The following is a 13019-nucleotide window of genomic DNA, read 5'->3' on the forward strand; positions in this document are numbered from 1 at the left end:
TTTGGTCAGCTTCAAAGCCTAATCGTTTGTGGTCCAGCTCTGTATCATGTGTTTATGTTTTCAGATACAGGAACCTCTCTGCTGGCCTTCACGCTTGGAAAAAGTTCCCTATAAAGATGTGCAAAACCTCCTCATTCACGCTCAGAATTGGATGGTAGCATTATACATAGGGTGCTGAGCACAGACCAGAGAAAATTACGGGTTTTTGGGTTTTTTGGTCTCATATCTGAACTGTAAGGGCTTTTGCTGTTCATTATTATGTAGGACTGAACTCAATGAGACCAGGGTCCATGATTAGCTTTAAAAGGCACTGTAGTAATGCTGACATTAGTAAACCAATCAATCTCTAGGCTGATGAAAACTAGAATAATAGAAGTTAAGCTTCCCAAATAATGTGTGCTTTATTTCCTACCTGATGGTTTGTTTTTTTTCTTGTATTTATTAAACATACTTTAGACTAAAAGCAAAAGAATTTTGGACTAAGGGTTGGTCCTTATTTGAAGGTTATTGTAAATGCAATACTTAATTCTCTGAAGAACATTACCAAACTCGTAACCCTTCTGTATATGGTAATCCAAATATCTTTGATTGCTCTCCAGTACTGAGGTACATAAAGAAGGTTAGAACTGTATTTTCCAAGGGTTTAAAAGTTTATAACACTCAGTTTTCTGAGCTGTAAGATACCTCACATTCTGTTTTGCTGATGGTTACATGTTTTTCTCTATATTCTAAACAATATGCAACTACATCTTCAAGGTACATTTAATATCATTCAGAAGTATAGTCCTTAGTCTTAATTACTACATATAAATGAGAAAATATTATGTGTAATTGATAGCAGTAAAGCTTTGATGCGAAGTAACTTCTATAGATACCTCCACTTTTGTTAACTTATGTTTTCTTAGAGGGAATTGATCTTTTGATTGTAGGGGTTTTGTCATTCCTTTAAGTTCATAAAAACTTCTGTAGCTGTGGGTAATGTATTCATTTTGTATTCTAAAAAATGTACATAGAAAGGCTAGCTGCTTTGGGCTAAGATTGTTTCTGAATATTTTTTTTATTATTTTTTTTTTTAACTGAACTGTTCATAGCCTTACCGTGATGACAGGGCCAAAGGAAGTTGACTTACAGTTCAGGATGGTAACTTAGAAATGAAGTCCATGTTCTATTTTGATCACCAAGAGCTCTGGGTGTAATGGGAAAGCCTAGGATAACCAAAGTGTTTGGTTTTTAAGTCAAAGTATAAGAACACTTTTTGTATGGCTGGTTTGGCTTCTGAGTGTTTATTAAATGCTCTACACCACTAAACTTCACACCAGCATCATTCTTAAGACAGGCTAATTTAAAGGGTACTTTTTTCCAGATCACAGATGGTAGGGAAAACTGCTGTGAAGAGAATTTTTAAGTAGTTTATCCAAAGGCACCTGGGAGAGCTTAAGGGAGACATGGGTTAAACAAGTTATTTTAACTTAATCTGTCTGCTTTTACCTCCAAATGGTCTGTTTCCCTAACTTTGATGCAGTGTTTATGTAACTTACATAGTTCCAATAATAAGTCTTTTTTTGATGTTAACATACTGTGATACCTTTGTTCAGGTTAACTGTGCTTCTTAAGAGACTCTGTGTTAAGAGCAGTCATGCACTTAATGTTTCTTGGGGTGTTAATCAGTGTCCTAGAAAGTCTGAGAACTTGCTGGAAAAATTACTAGTAACCAATTGTGTCAAACGTAATCTGTGATACACACAGTAGTGTCATGAAATCCAGGGTAATTTATTAATTCATATCTTGGCAGGAGAATGTGTCCCTTGCTGATATTTTGTCGCTGCGGGATAGCTGTCTTACTGAGCAAGATATCTGGGCAGTTTGCCTGGAGTGTTGCCATTCTCTGAAGAGTATTGCCCATTCTACAATCTTCCAGACACTCTGTATCACTCCTGACACTTTGGCTTTTAACACCAATGGCAATGTATGCTTCATGGAACAGCTCAGCGGTAAGTATTTGTGTTTCCAGGCCATTTGTTTTAGAACTATGGAAACTCATAGTGAGAGACTGTAGTAAAGCATTATATTCTGTTCTTAACAGTTGTAACTAAAATAAAGAGAAAATAAAAACTTGTTTAGCAGTAGGTGAGTATAGGGCTGTATGAAATTACGTGCTCAGTTTGTGATTGATGAACAAAGGCTTTTATGAGTTTGCTTAGAAGATTCTTCCTAGTTGTTTTAAGACTTTTCTAGGAGAATGTAATCCAGAGGAATGTAATACATCTCCATCTTGAACACTGTAGATTATGTACTTGTGTATCTGTGTGCACAAGTCTCTATGTAAAGCACCTTCTTGTTCTCTGCCAATTCTTCTCATTTTGTGGATAAGTTCTATTTCTAGAGAAATCTGCCATTCAATGTATCTTGATGACTGTAGCCATAGAGAATGGAGCAATCCAAGTGTATATTCACTGTTAGAAAGGAAAGCTCTCTTGAATAAGGGATTTTTTTTCAGTCATGACTTTTACACTCAGCAAGTGTGGTGACTGACTAAGAAATGAATTTTAATATGCTAAAAAACAGTCTGTAGTAGCATGTAAGATCTTCAGGTATTGTAGCAGATGAATGGGAGGAAGTTTAACTTAAAAACCTACTTCTGATTTCAGCACAGACAAAAAAGCATGTTATAGTTGCTGTTCCCTTTTCATGTGACCCATCTCAAGATGATGGGTCTTCAGCCTTATTTAGGGATATTACAAAATAAAAAACTCCAGCTCTTATTCTATAGTCCTTTTAAAATTATGTCAGCCCGTAACTAGAAGAACATTCTAGTCCTTATACATACTTCTCAGCTTTTTGTTATGTTTTCTTTAACCTAATTTCTTTTTAAAGCTGTCAGAAGAAGTGTGATCTAGATTTTGAGTAAAAGAATAAACATTATTAAAAAAAAAAAATGGGGTAAGGTAACTTTGCAACAAATTAATATTTCTTGGCTTCTTTAGAATTAAAGGTTGTATTTCAAATAAGCATGTAACATCATAAAATACAATTAATAAAGATGAAAATATATCTTGATTGTTGTGCTATTTGTTTTGTGCTTAAATTCCTCAAATACATTTGAGTCAACTTTTATCTCCATGTTAATAGGCTAATGCAGAATCAATTTCCTTTGTTTTAAGGATCTTGTCATAACCTGAAATTAAAAAAGAAAAAAGCTGGCTTTGTATTCGTAAGGTTATATGAAAGACTTGTTGAAGAGAATAAATCTAGTGGATGAAAAATGCCCCTCAACTAAGATCTTTGCTTGCAGCTGGGGAAGAAAAAAAATCAATTTCTTCTTAAATGTTTTAGTCTAATTGAACAGCTGGCAAGCAATTGATCCAGGAATTTGCCATACTCAAGCCCTTGAAATGTGGTATAACAAATTCCCATGCAAAGCAAAAGTCATGTTAGTCTCTGAGGAAAAGACTTTTCATTAGCTCTTCTTAAAGTTCTGTTTTCCCTAGGAATGCAAAAAGTTGTGTATATATTCTATTTCCCCCATTCCACTATGTCTTTGACTCTTTCTCTTCCCCTTTCCCTCAGATCTTGTTGCTATTTGGTTAAAATATAGTTTGTTAGATAGGCACTTGGGGAGGTTGTCCTTTTCGCTTTTCTGTGGTTGCCTATGGATTTATTCTTCCAGGAAAAAATTTTAACCTCTGGATTTGCTTGCCAGTGAGAGAAAATGAATAGCCTGTCGCCTCTGCTTTAGCAGCCAGTTCTGTTTCCTGCAGATTCTGTGGTGCTCAAGTGACAAGCATTCAATAGGATGTTCTGCCAAGGGCTCAAATATCTTCTTGTCTCTTCAGATCAGACAAACTTCCATTGTAAACATTATATTAAAAGAATACAGTGAGTTTTTTACCAGTGATAAAAATCGTATGCTTATACAGCCTTTTATGTGTTCTATGGAAAGAAAGGGAAAAGGTAGTGGGCAGGTGAAAACAAGGAGCAGTCACCTGTGGGGTGAGGAGATGGGGACAAAACCTCTTGTCTATTGGTTCCCTTCCCCTTCTGCCCTCCCCAAATAACAGGAGAATGTTGGGGGAGGAATACAGAATTAGTTGCATAACCCTCTTTTTCAGTGGGAATGTAGAATCAAGAACATGGTAAGGAACTGTAAAGCAGTTAGTAGCATCTGGATAGTCAGGCATGCCAGGTAACTGCAATATATGAATATGTAAAAAAAAAAAAAAAGAGGCCTCTCTACCATATAACTGATTTTAGTATCTTCACAATAAAAGAGCTTTGCATTTCTCTTCTAAAATAGAGGCACAAAAGTTCTATTAGAGCTACAGCTATGATTAGTATGCTATGCCTGTGAGCATACTTCTGGTTTTTTTCCTCTGTGTTGAGAAGGAAAGCTTATAGTCTTTGCTTGTAAATTATCTCAATCATCCATTGGCTTCACAGAAGGATAGACTAGGTGAGTTGAATATGTGCTTGAAAGGTAGGGTTTTAGTCAACATTTTTCTTTTTTTTTTTTTATCCCCTAGTGTTCTTTGGTGGGTTCATGTGATGTCAGTGCAGTGTGATATTACATGCATGCTTAGATACAGCAGCAACGTTGGTCTCTCTTAAGAGGTTCCTTTCTTCCTTCCACCTTTTCACTCAGAAGTGGCTGCTGCAGTAGCTCAGTTCTCTGCCAAGCAGCACATGGGTGGGGAATGTGCTTCCTCAACTCTTTTAATTAAAATAAACTAAACAGGAACATCATGGTTCTAGGCTGGTCTGTGGATGAAGAGGGAATTATCTGTTCAGGTTGGTTTTGCTGCTTGAACCCTTATCACCCAGGTCTGCAGTGGAAAACAGTGAATGGAAATGTCCTATTAATCAAATCAAACCTGCAAGCCACAGGTAAGCCACACCAGCTTGGGTGATAACTTGGTCCAAACATAAACGTCTGAAGGCAATAAGTGGTTGGGCGTGGTAAATGTATTGCTTTGGGGGTGTTTTGTCTGTTTTGTTTCTTGCAGAAAGTTTGAAAATAGTGCTTTATTTTACTTACAGTACTAGAAACATGGGTAACAAGTTCTTAGTACATCAGATATGAGTACCGAAATACTGCTGTAAACATAGTTTCTTTTGTATCAGATGTGAGTGTATCATAAAACTTGTATCATCAAAAAGGTTTGTTTTTTAAACAGGTAAGACCACTGATTTCTAATCTGACATGTTTCTTTTTGTTTTCAAAGATGATCCAGAGGGTGCCTTTGTTCCACCAGAATTTGATATCACTGGTAACACTTTTGAGGCAAGTTCATAAATTTATCTGTAAAATGTGTGTGTGTGTGTGTGTGTGTTTAATCATTTTAGTACTTCTGGCAGTACCAAACGCTCAGCATTCTCAATGTATAATTTTAGCACATTTAAAGATTGTGAATAGTAAATTGTGCTGTTTAGATATGTTTTTTTGGAAATAAAAAGTAATCTTAAAACGCTATATTTTCTGTATAAACATTTGCTCTCTAACTGTTAAAATTGAGAATCTATTTTAGCTGAATCATGTGTTGCCCTAAACCACAGCTGGGCTATATTATGTTCACTGGTATCCTTCACTGGTTACATTTGCTTGTTTGGGGACTAGCAGTGAACTTTTATGACTAAATATAAAATTTGTTTGCTATCCTCCTCAATAAAATAATTCATGGAAGGGTAATCAGCAATTTTATCTTTGATTTAATGAAGAAACAAATTACTATCTGTTGCTTTGCAATGCACAAATGCTCTACATTGTTAAATTAAATTAGATTTAAATTGTTCATACTAATTCATTAACCTCCCAAGTCAACAATCTCATTGCATGCTGCAGGAGTGCATGCTTGCTTAGTATCCTTTTTTCTAATACAGTATTTTTTCTGGCATGTACTCTTAGATAATTCAAATGCTTTAATTAACAACGTGTCCTATTCAAGTTGTAAAAAAAAAATATATATATATAAAATCTGTTTCTTTATAGTTCATACAAATACCTTTTATTTCTTTTAGTTAGAGCCTTCATAGTCATGTTTATAGTTCTCTGTTTCCTCAGGGGAGTGGTGGGAAAAGATAAGTGAACCTTGGAAGCATGTAGTACTACAAGTAAGATAAAAATGATAAGTAGTATAGAATATGAAGTAGCATAGTCTTTGAAGGTTAGAGATGCAACATTTCTCTCTGTTACTATGCTTTGTTAATGTAGTCATATAGGCCAGCAGAGTTTTAGTGATTTTTGTGCTTGCTCCCCCACCCCACCCCCACCCCCCAAGGTTTTTGGGGAGCCTTTGGGGATGGGGCATTTAGCAGGTGACCACTATTGCATGTGAACTTGGTAACTATACTAGTCTTTGTATTCAGATGTGGTTAAGGAAAGCAAGTCCCAAAGTCACCCAAAGGTAACTTTTTTTGTTACTTTTTTTCCTGTACTTCTGAAGCTGGACTAAAGACCTAAGGCAGAAACACAAGATTTGTGGAATTATTTGTTCCTCTGGCAAACTTGCATTTCCCCCCAACCCTTTCTTCTCCTCTAAGGGTTGCTGAACTTTTATGGGTATAGCAAATAGATAGGCTGAAAGAGGTTTGAAGACCAAGGTTAAGTGGGGATTTGGGAAGACTGTGGGAATACTAAGTGACCTGCAATTTTAGTTCTATCTGGTACATAAGGCTATTGTATCCTCCTTGGGTAAAATTAGTCTGTGTACAGGTTTATTAACTAACTCTTCAGCAGCACTTACAAGCCTGTTAAGCCCCAGTGAATCCCCATACCAAGCACAGGACAATTACACAATTGGTGAAAGCTGAGTTGGGAGTGGCTCTGAACATTGACCTTTTTGCACTTTTTTTGTGAAGGTCAATGAAGATACATGAAGGTACACATTTTTGTGGAAGAAAGTCAACATGCTCTGCCTTGTTTGTTGTGGGGTAAAGGCTGGGTGCACTGATTTCTTCCCATTGCTCCTATTTCTGTAGCAAGTTGGGAGCCTCTCAAAGCAGGGAGAGCTGTGCTAGAGCAGTGTCCTGTTGCCTCAGCTGTTTCTTGTTGACCATCCTAGGGCGATGAACAGGACTGAAAAGCTAGGACTTTCCCCTTCACTGAGGCAGAGCTGTATTGTTTTAGTCTGGGATTTGTGTGCATTTTCTCAGACAGCTATGGACTATGAGTATTCATGAAGCTTTCAAAGCTTTACCTCTTACTGCTTGTAGAGTGGTTGAATTTTAAGTACTTTAGGACCAGATCAAATTCTGCCAGAGATTCCACGCTGACCTCTGCTTGTTTTTGCAGTTTCTAAGACCTACGATGGATTAATCCTTACGTACTTGTTACAAGAGTTTTGTAATATTGTAATTTTTCCAAGCTAGCTGTTTCCTTCTTGATGCTAATACTTCAAGTTCTTCTCTTTTCCAAAGGTATTGATAGTTTTGTCAATCCTCTCACCCCTAGTTGTAACCTCCTACTATGGAATAGCAGAATAGCACTGGTTTATATAAATCTGTCTGAGGAAACCCTGGGTCCTTGCACTTTCTCAGTATTATAAGATTCTTTGTACTATACCAATAAGTCGCCCTTTCTACAGGGGTGTCAAATGTTTTGTGTTACTGCTTGCTCCTTCCTTGGTAATGACCTTACTCAGTTGTTCTTTGTTGAAGGAGTGTTTTTGCAGCTGCTTAGTATGTTTTCTCGAGAACAATGGAAAGTAGTGTTTGTATTGAAGCTGCCCAATTTCAGTATAAAGAAAAAAATTAGGTTTTGGAACTACTAACTATGTTCAGGATGTTCTTTGATAGCTTTTACTCCAGTGTCAAAGCTCAGCTTTAAAATACTTATGTCAGCCAAAGGTTTCGCTTGATTTGAGGGTGACCTATTTTGTGGCTTCTAAAATGGAAGCACACAATGAGGTTTGTATAGCTACTGGATGATTTCTTCCTCTTCAAACTCCTTTTTTTAAAAACCCCTCAAATAAAGCTACAGTTATTTCAACAAGAGATGTTTTGTTTCCTGCTTGGTGAATTACTGATCCAGACCTCTAATGGCATTGTGACTCCAGTCTAATTAGTTACTAAACTTAGCTGGCAAGCACAAGCACACAAGGGTAATAGACACAGGAAACAAATTGAAATGCATTACTGTCCTGGTGTCTGAAACAACACTATTAAAAAATTTCAGCTTCTGGTTGGAATTTCAAATAGCAAGAGATATAAAGCTTTGTCCAAATGACAATGCACAGGACTGAAAAGTGATTTTGTGTGTTTTGTTTTACACTTGTGCCTTGTTTCCTGACCTGCTCTCCATTTGTAAAGTGGGAATAATAACACCAACTTAAGTTATTGTTGAGAGTAGGAAGGTTAAAAACTAGCCCTTCAGGGAGTTGTCAGCTTTAGTGTCAGGTGTAGAATAGACTTTTTAGAAAGAAAAAAGTTAAGAAGGAACTAGCTGTGAAAGAGCTTCTGGTGCCAGCAGTGAAGTGTGGCTGAGCTTTCCGATTGCTGACTACCTTAGTACTGCCACTGTTCCAACCTGTGGTGCTGGTGGAAGGATTGCAGTTTCTGAGGGCCTCAAGAGACCTTGAAATGACTGTTGCTAAGCAGTTGGAGCAGTATTTAATAGCGCAGTTCTGTTATGTCCTCCTCTTGCTAGTGTAAGCATTGTCACAGTGCAAAGGCAGAAAAGGCAACCCAGCAGGTATCGTTGGTCTCTAGGACAGCGCTGGGCTAAAATAATCTCCTGGGTAGTATCTGTTCATGTGCATTTTTTTCCTCTTAACTTTTCTGTCTGCTTACAGACTTCTGTTACTATTGTGCACTAGCAAATGTACTGTTAAGAACAGGTGCTTTAAAGAGGGAGTAGGAAACAAGAGAGAAACCTTAGAGTTATGATCCATACTGTAACTCCAGAGAAAAGGTGCATTTCTATATGCTTGCTCTCATTTCCGCTTTTATTCTTAATGCATATGCAGTTATGTGATGTGGCTATGCTCGTTAAAGCTTTCTGATGACTGAAGCTTGTTACTTCCCTGCACTGATAGAAAGATCTCACTTTCTGCTTCTCCTCTAAGCTGGAAGGTGTATTTGCCATAGCACGTACTGACCACGATTTGTTCTCATTGAGTCTGGAGCTAGAAGTCAGTTACAAACATCTTAAGTATAAAGACTAGCCTCTAATTTTGTAATGTTTTACTCATAATGTTTTGCTCTAGAAAAACCTTAACAGACGGAGATGCAAAAATATAGATTTGAGGCTGCTTTTAAAATTTGCCTACTTAACTATATACTAAACTTATCAAACAACTCATCTTTAGTGTAAACTAATACTGAGTCGTGATTCCCTCTAAACAGGAAAAGCATGAACATTTTCCTAATGAAAATGGTTCCCATTTCATTTTCTTGCCCTGGGCAGGACAGTGCTAAACTTGAGAAATTTGACAATGGGAGGCCCAACAGAAATAGTTAAATATTGGTGAGTTCATTAGTAGCCTTATTTCTATCACTACAATACAAGTTTGCCTCAAGTTAAAAACATTGGCTGTCTCAAACCGGTTTCAAATAGCTATTTGTCTGCATCACAAAACTGCCATTGAGTCTGACACAGAGGTTCATTGATGTAGAACCCTACATTTTTAAGATATGAGCTTTCACTAAGATGAAGGACCAATGTCTGCCATGTGTGAACTTGCATTTATAATCTTTTAATAATGTGGCTATTCAGTTTTGCTTGTTCTAGTGAACCTCTGTAACAGAAATAAGTGAATTTTCAGTCTTGTCTGCCTTTTTTTTTTTTTCATATCTAAAGCAGACTGGATAATGCCTCTGTTTAATGACTGCTTCCATTATTTAGAGATGATAAAACGTATTAGTTCAGAAACCTCAGTTATGCAGCAGGATTAAAACCTTTCAGAAATAAAAGAATTGAAGAAATGATAGAGTTGAATATTACCTTGAAGAGAAGGAAGAAATACAGGACAGAGAATGGGAAGAAAGCGAAGTTCACATTTGTGTTTTCTCATCTAGAATTTGTTTTTGCTTTTTGCTATCACAGCAGGAGTGGGGCATGCTGATCTCTCACCTGGGAGAGAATCAGAACCAGAAAAGGCTGAACACTGCCTGCCTCTCTGCTAGAACGTGATGGCTGTCAACTTGCAGTTCTCAATGGGTTATAGTTGATTTATATTATTAAAAAAAATAAATTCCAAGTATTTTAACAAGCTTAAAAATAAACAATTCTATGGCAAGTGGCACAACTAGTGCAAATAGAAAAGGTAAGCTAAGCTGTATTACTTTTTTTTTTTTTAAACTAAGTAAGACTCATATGGCTTATTGCCGTGAAATGTGACAAGGCAGTTGGACTGATACATACCATATACATAAAAATATTTTATATGCATACAAATGCATGAGTTGAAGTGCCAAATGAAGCCTACTGTTCTAGGGAATAAAGAAAGGTTCAGGGTGTATCTGTGTTAGTCCTGCTGAAGAAAACTGAGCTAACAGTTTGGTGCTGCAGTGTTTCTCAATAGATGATTATTACTAAGCTAGTGCTCAGGTCTCAGCTGTTGGTCCTTCTCTGAATATGAAAGCCTTCATCTTTTTCCCAAATCAAAACAGCAGAAGGTATAAAGGAAGTCTTGCCTTTGTCACTTCCCTGGTCTTTTAAAGCAGTACCTTTGAATGCTGTGAGATTATCTTTACTGTTCTGTTCTTTCTTTAGCACTCAGTGGAGGAGGAAAAAAGAAAACTTTTTAGATGTTCTCCTAGAGGGGTTTTTGGTTTTGTGTTTATCTGATGAGGGAAATAAGTCTTTTGAAACACCTAGTGCCTTTTTTCTTGAGTTCTGTTTCCCTTAGTTTCATATAGTCTCCTCTTGAGACTAATTCTGTCTAACAGCAGCAAGGCTTGTCATCAGCAAATGGTAACTTACTTCCTCCTGTAGTCTAAACCATTCTATCTTCTGAGTGTTATTTAAAGCTGTCTTTTCCTCCAGTGACAGAAATAAATTACTTTCATTTGGTTACCTATGCCTCTACTGTGCTATAGAAAAGGAAATGGAATCCTCCTGCTCTGGCTTTTACATCATCGGCCCAATTGAAGTTCGATTCAAGAACTTAGTACTGAGCAAATACCACCCTTTGGTTGCTTTACACAAAGAACTAACCAAAGGAAGAATGAGAACAATGGGACTTTTTTTACAGCAGTATTTTTTTTTCCATGTATAGAGTAAAGTTTATAATTTGATTACCTCAAAAACCTACTGCTTGTTGCTTAGTTCTGAAGTTGGGCTTGCAAAGTTGTCATATTGGTCTTTCCTAGCGGGCTTTTTGAGCTGATATTTTTCAGTTTTACCTCTAAATTGAAACAACTTTTCACAGTGTGACTTATAATTTTATCAGGAATAGTCTGTCTCTTAAGCAGGAGAATGTCCTCAGAAGAGAAATGACTGTACAGGTAACCTGCTTAATGAAAATACGTAGTATTTTAGGTTTCCTCCTTACTCGACTATTAGATTCCTATAAGAAGACATTATTAAAGCTTAGATATATATTTTCCTTAAGACTGAGGAAGATTATCCTCTGATATACAAAAGCATTTTTCAGATCACTTATTTGAGGAATTTGGGTTTGTGAGGGGAAGATTGGAAGTGAAAAGAGGATTTAGTATTCTGCCTTAAACCAGTTGGTTCTTGTGGTAGTTAAGTTTACCCTTTTAGAAGGCTGAGGAGCTGTGTTGAATAAATTTGCAGATAGTTCCCATCATGAGTAAAAATCTACGGAAAAGAGGACAGATTTGTTTTCTCCTATTATGCTTGTGCAGTAGTGTCATAAAACTCTAGGCCTCTTAATGTTAAAGATGCACAAATATTTTAGAGGAGTTGTTTATCTCCAGCCTCTTTGACATAAACTCTTCTGATTAGTACTGATAAATTCTCAGCTATGGATGAAGCTGTTTTCCATAGTTCTGGCAGAATTATCTGTCAGTTTCTGGTGCTCCACATTTAAACTCATTTCTTTAGTGGACCCATCATCATACTAGTCTTACTGGCAGAATTAATTTTCTATTGCACTCCTCTGCTCCTTAGAATGTTTGAAAAGGCTTTTGAAATGCAAGACTGAACCCTTAACGGCAACATGGACACTCCAGCAAAATTAATCCTTGTCATTACTTGATTTATTTGCTTTCATTAATTTTATGTCTATTATACAGGGATATTCAGCTCACTAAAAGACCCATGATCACTGCTAGACTGGATCTGGAGACTTTATACTCCCTGGAGCAATGACAAACTATTCATTTTTACCATTTGCATGAACTGTTAATAGAGCTGTTTCACCAGTATATGAGAACATTCATACATACCACCATCTTTTTTAAAAAGTTCAGGAACTGATTAACTTAAAGTAGACAGCAGAATGGATGACTTCTCTCCAGATAACTCTATGACCATCTAATTCATAGTGAAAACTGAACTGGTCTTAAAACTTTATCTTATTAGGTTGCATGAGATTTATTCAACAGAGCCTTCAAGATTATGGCAAAATGGTTGTCACTCACATGTCATTCTCCTTCATTACAGCATTTCAAAAAAACCTTAAAGAACAATTGAGAGCATGCTTTTGAAGCTAATGATCTTGTCTCCTGGGAAATGCATTGCAAGTGATTTAGGCTTGTTTAGGTGACCATTGGAGCGGGTTTTGTATAAACCTGTGAATACATATGTACTCGTGGATTCTTAAACTTCTAAGCTCTTCACCAAGTTTAAAAAAGAAAACAAACACTCACCCTCCCCACCCCCCAAAAAAAAAAAAACCCAAAAAAACCCAACAAAAACCCACACACAAACTTACTTCTCCTTTCTCTCAATTGTAATGGCAACAGATATTACCTTTTTACTCAGGAATGCTGATTTAATCAGGTTTTGATGAAGCACATGGACGAAATATGTATGTTATACTTCCCTTGTAACGTTTGTTTATGGGCTATACAGTTCAAGTCCTATCACATTATAGATGAGTTCTATGCCTGAATAG

The 13019-nt window shown here is 36.7% G+C and overlaps 1 protein-coding gene across 1 annotated transcript in view; it reads left to right on the forward strand.

The window, feature by feature from the left end:
* Nucleotides 1-13019, forward strand: part of KNDC1 (kinase non-catalytic C-lobe domain containing 1) — a 65864-nt gene that overhangs the window by 3152 nt on the left and 49693 nt on the right. The window contains exons 2-3 of the mRNA XM_055721369.1: nucleotides 1793-1991; nucleotides 5220-5278. Coding sequence (XP_055577344.1) covers nucleotides 1793-1991; nucleotides 5220-5278 — 258 coding nt within the window. The remainder of the gene's footprint in view (nucleotides 1-1792; nucleotides 1992-5219; nucleotides 5279-13019) is intronic.

The sequence above is a fragment of the Falco cherrug genome, chromosome 9 (genome assembly GCF_023634085.1).
Source record: "Falco cherrug isolate bFalChe1 chromosome 9, bFalChe1.pri, whole genome shotgun sequence".
NCBI lineage: Eukaryota > Metazoa > Chordata > Aves > Falconiformes > Falconidae > Falco > Falco cherrug.